The 8575-nt window shown below is 35.4% G+C and overlaps 2 protein-coding genes across 2 annotated transcripts; one reads left to right on the top strand and one right to left on the bottom strand.

Moving 5' to 3' along the window:
- Positions 1-270: 270 nt before the first annotated feature.
- LOC122609242 lies at positions 271-3684 on the top strand. The gene is made up of 3 exons (XM_043782301.1): positions 271-841; positions 1583-1750; positions 1999-3684. The coding sequence occupies exons 1-3, from the start codon at positions 284-286 to the stop codon at positions 3682-3684; spliced, it is 2412 nt and encodes an 803-aa protein (XP_043638236.1). The 5' UTR covers positions 271-283.
- A 4075-nt stretch (positions 3685-7759) lies between these two features.
- Positions 7760-8304, bottom strand: LOC122606511. Its single transcript, XM_043779372.1, has one exon. It carries the CDS (start codon positions 8300-8302, stop codon positions 7847-7849), a length of 456 nt encoding a protein of 151 aa, XP_043635307.1. The 5' UTR covers positions 8303-8304; the 3' UTR covers positions 7760-7846.
- Positions 8305-8575: the final 271 nt, after the last annotated feature.

An 8575-nucleotide genomic window follows, 5' to 3' on the forward strand; every position in this document is an offset into this window, starting at 1 on the left:
TATTGTAATTATCCAAAGCAAGTTAATCATGTTACAGACTTACAGTCCACTTAATTTAAAATTAACATTGCTTGATGAGGATCCCGCACTTTCATATATCCATATTTTAATCCTCTTAATTATTCCACTATTTTTCCATTTGATAGGGTCCACCAATTAGTAGTAAGTATCATGTATAAATTCATAGATGCATGCCTTCGTTCCAATACATTTCTTTCATTCCTCTAATTATTTCTTACACTATACTACTAATCACCTTCATTAATTAGCTCCACTAATCACAATGCCAACCTTAACCCATTTCTTTAACCTTAATGACAGATCCCGAGCCTTATGGCTCTCCTCCCTCTCCGCCGCCTACCGCACCGCCACGGCTTGTGTCATTGTAGCCGTGGCCACCCTCTTTGGCCCCACCTCCCTTCGTCAACAAGTCGCCTTTCCAGCCTTTTCTTACGTCACAGTTATTCTGATAATAACTGGTGCTTCTTTAGGTGACACGCTACGCGGCTGCTGGGCCGCGCTGTGTGCCACCTTGCTAACAGTTATTCCAGCTGTTTTAGGGTTGTCAACTATAGGGCCGTCACGGCTCACCACGCCCGTAACGGCTGTGTTGGTTGGCATGGCGGCATTTGTTGTGATGTTGCCGGATCATAGGACGACATTAGTGTCGAAAAGAATAGCGTTAGGACAAATTGTGATAATATATGTGGTGGCGTATGATAAGGGTGGTGAGACTGATCCGGTCATGCATCCTGTACACGTGGCAGCTAGCACCGCCATTGGAGTTTTGGCTTGTGTTCTTGCTTTGTTGCTTCCATATCCTGGTTTGGCTACGTGTCAGGTAACTAGTTTGACTAATTATATATACACACAAATTAATATGAAATATAACTATAACTATCTATATACATAATACAGTAATAAAAACAAAACATTTTCATGTACGGAGTAGTTTGTAATACATATCAATATACATCTTTTGAATGGAGAAATATATCTAGATATACGAGTTTATCAATATAAAAGTTGATATCGTTTAGAGAAGTGAAAGTTTTTAGAGGAAAATAAGTGAGTTAAACTTAGAAGTGACGTAAGAATTGATTTTATTTGTTTTTCTTCATACGAGCTTATTAGCAAGGTAATTTTAGTCGTTTAATTTGCTAGCAAACTAATTCCAATGCAACTCACATGTAATCACGGTGGTTAAACCCTCATAGCTATTATAGTTTAGAATAGAATTTGTGACACTTAATTAGAGTACATCATAGTCCACCACCTAGTGGTTGAAGTGACATATTTAGAATGGTTTTTTGGGGACAAAGTGTGAGAAATTTTGGCATGTAGTGGAGAGTCAAATTGCACACGTACTTTCGTACATTTTCAAGACTAATTGGAATATTTGATTTTCACTTGCAAACAAATTAAATATAGTGTGCCATGAATGAATTTCATGCATGGAATTTTGCATATTCTAATATATATATATATATGCATTAAAAATATTGTTTATATATTTAGGTAATTAATAAAAATAACGAAGTATTATACATGACGGTTGTTAGTTATGTTGTAATTTTTGTAGGTGAAGAAGAAGTGCAAGATTTATGCAGATAATGCTTCTCAAAGAGTAAACTTGTGTGTGAAGGCATTTTGTGCAAAAGATAATACAAGTGCACAAGCATTTGTCTCACAAACAAAGCCCCTAACCATTAGTGGAACTAAACTCCTAAATGCCATCAAGTCCAAGAAAGTAAGCTCCAAACTAAAATTTACTATATTATCAATGTCTAATTTGCATTAATCCTATGAAGAACTTTATCATATAAATGTTTATGTTATTAAAATATTACCCAATTAGATGTCACTGTGGTGTTTCAAATGCTAACTGCTAATTACTAATTACTAACTCGCTGTTAAAAAAAAAACATTTAGATCACAACGTCGACGTATATAATCTCAATATCGTATACTTACTACAATATTTATGTTCTTGTGTAGGAAAGCATAAACTGGGAGACACTTCCAATAGATTTCTTGAAACCATATTGCTTGCTGAAGACAACAGAGAAGTTGCAAGATATAGAAATGCCCATACAAGGGTTGCAAATTGCATTAAATGATTTTCATTCATTTCCACCAAAAATCCTAGACAAAAATCTAAAAGATAACTTGGATAAGTTAATAGAAACCATAAACCAATCCTTTGAACAATTGAAGTCTTGCATTCCTTCTGATTCAGCTACTTTCCCTGAATCCAATCTTGAAAATCTAATGCTTTCTCTCCGTTCTTTCCCTCAAAATCACAAGGATTTGTCTTCCTTTTTCTTCTTATTTTGTTCCAAATTACTTCATAGAAAGATGATCACAGAAAACACATCACCGAATAGTCCTTTGTCATCTAACAATGAAGGCAATAAAAAGAAACCGCAATTGACCCTTTTTGAACAGATTAGTACCTATTTGATGCATAGAAGGTTCATGTTGGCATTAAAATGTTCATTATCAGTAGGTTTTGCTGTTCTGTTTGGATTGATATATAGTAAGCAAAATGGGATATGGTCCGGTTTGCCCGTAGCAATAAGTTTTGCTGTTTCTAGTGAAGCTGCATTTAGAGTTTCAAATCTTAAAGCACAAGGAACTGTGTTAGGAACTGTGTATGGTGTATTGGGATGTTTTGTTCTTGAGAAATATGTCAAAATGAGGTTCTTGATTCTCCTTCCATGGTTTATATTTTGTAGCCTTCTTAGACGAAGCCGTATGTATGGTCCAGCTGGCGGGGTTTCAGCCGTGATTGGGGCTGTGTTAGTTCTTGGTAGGGAGAATTTTGGGTCACCAACGGAATTCGCTATTATAAGAATTGTGGAAGCATTCATTGGGTTATCATGTTCTATCGTTGTTGAACTCATGTTTCAACCCACGAGAGCTTCGACTCTGGCCAAGATTCAACTTGCTAAGAACCTCCAAGTCTTACATGAATGCGTTTGCACGATGAGTCTTGGCGGTCAAAAAGATCGCGGAGATGGTCTAATGAAGCTTAAAGGTAATGTGATTGAGTTAAGAAAGTTCATTGAGGAGGCTGAAATGGAACCCAACTTTTGGTTTTTGCCTTTTCATGGTGTTTGTTACAATAAGCTCTTGAAGACTTTGTCAAACATGGAAAGTCTTTTTGTCTTTATGAACCATGCAAATGAATCTTTACAACAACAAAAGTTGAGTCTTAATAAACTTGAAAGTGAGGTTGAACTTTTTAAAGAAATTGTTCGACCTTCAATCAAGTGTTTTGAGAGGGTTGTTTTGGTCAAATCACTAAACAAACTTGAGAAGGAACTTCAAAAGAGTAATGTCTTTGACACCAAATCTAGTGATCTTGAGTTGGGTAAGTTACCAATTAGCCCTCATAAGCTAAATGTGCATGGACCAAATGGTGAAGATGAGATGGAGAATATAGTAAATTCATTTCTACAAAGATCAAAAGAAATTATATATGGTGAAGAGTGTGAGGAGGTGAAGAGTCATGAGATGGTATTGAGTTTAAGTGCATTTGCATTTTGTTTGAGAGGTTTGGTAAAGGAAACTAGAGAGATTGAGAAGGGGCTTATAGAACTCTTGCAATGGGAGAATCCTTCAAGTCATGTAAATTTGTATGAAATTTCTAGCAAGATAGATGCTCTATGCATTACTTGATTCAAATTGTTAAATTGGAAATAAACAAAAAGATCAAAACCTTCTTTTATTTTTCATGTGTGTTCAGGATTTCTATATAAAATATGTTGTTACTTTCTTTGTGTACACATCCAAATTGTTACTCAACAAGAGTAAAATTAAAATTAAATTAAATTATATATACTAAAACAAATATATATGTGGTATTTGACATCACATATGAGTTTAGAGAAGTATCTAAGCTTTATGGAACTATCCATTATACTCCAATAGTTTCATGTGTAGTGGGCCACTGGGCCTGAAGCCCTGAATTAAATAAACATTTTTTGTTATACACTATTAATAATTGCAAATTTGCAATATCTAAACTATTTACTTGCTTAAAGTTTTTGATGTCTTGAGAAGACTATGGAATAAGCAGAGTTACATAATTTTAATGTAATTTAATGTATATGAACCCCTAATTTTATTCACAAGCCTCAATATTTTTTTTATTACGAACCCATTCGCCATATATTTGGCTCCTATTATATCCCTGAGGTAACTTATTTTAAGAGCAAAGCATGTCCCGAAAATACTTAGCAATCATTTAGTGTTTGTACGTCGAACCGAGATTATGATGAAGATGGGGTGGTAAGTGTTTTGAGGTTGTTCGTTGGTAATTCCCCGAAGGTAGGATTCTAGCCTCTTTACACCAATCGAACAAGTTAAAGGTGATGTGTCATATATTATACCATTTTTCACGTGATTTTAGAACCAATTATTCGTTACTTTTAATATTTTTATCCAACTTTCGATGCTTTGAAGGTGTGTTAAGTGTTTTCAGGTTGGAAATTGATTAGACGAATGAATTGGTCGATTTTGATGAGTTATGGAAGAAATGGGAGAAGGATTCGGTTGAAATCAAGCGAAAGACGAAGCAAACAAATTCTGGAAGTTGTAACTGCCGTTACTAGAGTAACGGCCGTTATAGAGGGAGTTTGTGGTTTCTCCTGTAACTGGCAGTTACTTCACAAACGGCCGTTAGTAATTAACTAGCGAGTAACGGCCGTTACACGCGTATTTTGTATAAAGGTTCAGTTAGGGTTCTGCACTTGGATGAATCTTGGATATAATTTTCATAGTTCTCATATAGTTTTTAACACTTTGGAGCAAACAAGTGGTTAGGGTTTTACATCTTTTCAGCCTTGGATTGTAATCATCATTGCTACCGGATTATCTTCATTCATTTGGTATAATATGATTTCTTCTCTATTTGTTTGTTCTTGTGTTTTTAATATGAGTAGCTAAATCCTTAGCACCCGCTTGGGTAGTAAGCATGTCATAGGGTCGAATTAATTTTGCTTGTGAATGTTGAACAAGGTTTGTATGTTTAATCGAAGATCCACATTTATTTGGATTTAAATATTGTTTTCAACTTTTATATTAATTGATTGATAAGTGAAATTAGAAGTTCGGGAGAAATCTATGTCATTGTCAATTGATTTATGAAATGGTTAATCGGTCTATAATTAATCTAAAATTGTTGGAGTTCGGGAGAAATCAACGATAAAGATTTTAAACAATTAAATTCATTTTTGAATGTGTAAACGCTTATGATAAAGGGATCTGATTAGGCGAATAAGCAGTTCGGGAGAAAGCTTTCAAAAGATTAAATCATAAATCAACTCAGGTATTTAATGCTTAACTGTTTAGAGTAGAAATTAAGTGTGGGAGCAATAATTATGTTTTGAGCAATTAAAGTTTCAAGTATAACGGGAGTTCATCTTGTCTACATTTTGAGTCGTTCAACAAATGCAAGTAATATTTAGACCCGATGATTGGCATGTGAGCTGATCCAAGTAGGTGTTCCTTTTAAATCAGTGTTAAGATTCAACCATCAAATATTCTTTTGCGATTAACCCTACGGGATTACTGACTTTCTTCACTAACTTTTGCAACGTGACAATTCGGTCACAAAAACCCCCCCTTTTAATCTGAATCATTTTATTGTAACAATTGCTTAATAAGTCCTTGTGTTCGACCTCGGTTTACCAAGTCAACTATACTGCATACGAACGGGTTCATTGCCCGCAAGTGTGTAGTAGTTAGTAGCTAGGTATTTCGTGTTCATAAATTTAAGACTAGAAAATACACATCAAAAGGTGATATGTGTATGGTCGTATATGTGAATGATATATTGCCCCTTGGAGGTCTTTTGATCTCTTATTTATAGGGGAGAAATGGTTTGGCGTCGTGTGGACTTTTTCCTTAGGGTTTCCTAGGTCCCTGGTTTTCGTTAATCATTTCCTTAATTATATGCAAGTAAAGGTGGAACTAAATCCCTGATTTTATGGGTGATTAGCTCCTTCCCTTCTTATTCTATGCAGGCGTCTGATATTCCTTCGTGTCGCAGCGCATTCTATTGGTGTTGTGGGCGACAAGCTCTGCGTAGCGCAAGAGGGTATACCATTAAGCCCCCAGTCCAAGGGGATGAGTTTTGCAAAATAGTCGTCGCCTTGGACTTTCCTTGACTTTCTCTGCTTTTGAAGGGGGATTTTGTGTAAAATTGTTGCAACGTCTAATTTAAATTGATTTGAAAGGTATTTAAGCGTGGTAGATGGGTACGTATCTCAAGGTGACCTAATCGACGGTTTCGAATCACATGCAGCCGCATATATAAATTGATTTTCTTTTCTATTCTCTTTTATTTCGATCGTTTCGAAAGAACTTCTCTCTCTCTCTCCTAGGGTTTCCGGCGTAACCATCTTACGATCATCCCTTTAAGTACGTTCTTTTCTGCTTGTGTCTTTTTAACTTTTCTATTCTTGTAATCGGTTTTATGTCAAAAACTGGTATTGAAGTAACTGAATCGACCAAGATCTGGTCGAAGTTAGAAAAATTTGTAGATAAGTTTTTCTTGGCAAAATAGCGTCTTTTAGGCTTCCAATTGATGGGGAAACGATTCTGACCCCTTTAGAGGGATATTTTGGTTCTACATAAAATCGATGACTGAGGGGAATGTGAGGTATCCTTTTTCATCTATTCTTCTTGAAGTCTTAGATTATTTTGATGTTCATATTTCGACTGTTACCCCATTATGTTTGTCTAGAATTGTGGCCTTCGAGGTTATGAGAAGCCTAATACATGTCTAAGAAATTACTACTATGACCATTTTCTTACCATGCCTAATTCCTAAAACACACAAGAAAATGGTGTGCATTTTACTAAAATGCGTACCTATTTGTTCTTTCAAATTCATTCAAGGATTATCGAGGTCAAGTTTAAACTTGGATTCGACTTATTTGAGATTCTATCTAGTATCTACTGGTATTACTATATCATACTATTTGTCTATGTACATTTAAGATTTTAACGACATTGAATTTTAGTTTCATGGAATTTTTAGCTCCATCTTTTTACCCTTGAATCTTGATTTTCATCAAGTCCACAACAGCCCGCAAAATTGAACCGTATTCATTTAGATGGGCCATGTTGGGTTTTGGCCTTTTGGGGTCATATGAATGTTTGAATATTTTCACATGGGCTAAGCTTTGAAAGGCAAATTTGCTGGAGCCTGAAGATACTTAATAAATAGTTGAATACTTTGACGTTTTAGTTGTCTGTCTCGTTTCCTTCCCAGGAGGCCAGGAATTTTGATTTAATTATTTTCTGGGAGAATATTGGTTTTCTTTGTTCTTTTTTTTCTCAATTTTATATAATGTGTATATTTTACAGTCTTATATAATATTGTTAAATGCATAATATTTGGTCAATCTGTATTGACTCCATACCATAAGAATTGCTTTCGATCCGAACTCATTCTAAAACAAAGTCGTATTGATTGGCGCATAACCATAACCTGGCCCAACCGGCCGTAACCTCGAACCTGTTATTTTTTAAAAAACTTTGCTTATAAGGTACAAAGCGTATCCAAATGAAAACATAGCTCTTTGCTCGAGTGGAAGCCAGAAAAAGTTTATGTGAGGACAAATTAACAAAAAAAATATCATTCAGACCAAATTGATTTTTATAAATTAAATGAACTTGAATTTTTAATATCAAATACGATAGCATTACAACTATGACGAAATACATCTATCAATTTAACCAACATTAACCAAACTCTAAGATTAAAACGATCATTAACTACATGAAACTAAGATGCCACGGGTTTCGCGGATATGCCAAACTCGGTTAATCATCATTTCTCCTTCATAAACACACGTTTCCCTCTCCTACCAACACCCCGAACACCCATCCCATCATCAACCGAAAAACCATCAAACACCTCCGTCCCACCTCGTCCGCCTTTTGGAATCGTCACGACAAGCTCTTTCCCAACAAAAACCGCAGTAGCCAACTCTGGCCTCGTACTCTCAGCTAACCTAAACCTCCAAACATCATCTTCCATTTTCTCCAATAACAATTCCACATTTCTTTTGTCTCCGCCACCTCTAACAACAACTTTAGTCACACCCGGATAAATCTTAATCGCGTACGCCTTAACTTCTCCTTCAAACACGTTCTTGTCAACTTTCGCGACAAAACGAATGCAGTCGAGCTTATCTTGAATTAAAACATCCGCGTTTGATTGTAGAGGAAGCTCGAGGATTTTCCCGAATACGTGTGGGAGTCTAAGAAGCCTTTTTTGTGGCATCGGGGATGAATTTGTGTTTGAATATGATGGGACTAAAATTGTGTGCTTTATATGTAGATATATGATAATATATAATTGTAAGAATAATTGTAGTAGATATAGGAGAATTGATGCCGTAAAAATGTTGGGTCGATTGTTAAAGAAAATGGGAATCATTTTGAGTCAAATCGATCGAAGTTATTTTTTTCAAGATTCTTTCGAAACCTAAAACCTATTATTATCTGCAACCGTTGAAACTAGCTTCCATATTAACTACACCAAATTTAGATCGGT

This window comes from Erigeron canadensis, chromosome 7 (assembly GCF_010389155.1).
Source record: "Erigeron canadensis isolate Cc75 chromosome 7, C_canadensis_v1, whole genome shotgun sequence".
Taxonomy (NCBI): Eukaryota; Viridiplantae; Streptophyta; class Magnoliopsida; order Asterales; family Asteraceae; genus Erigeron; species Erigeron canadensis.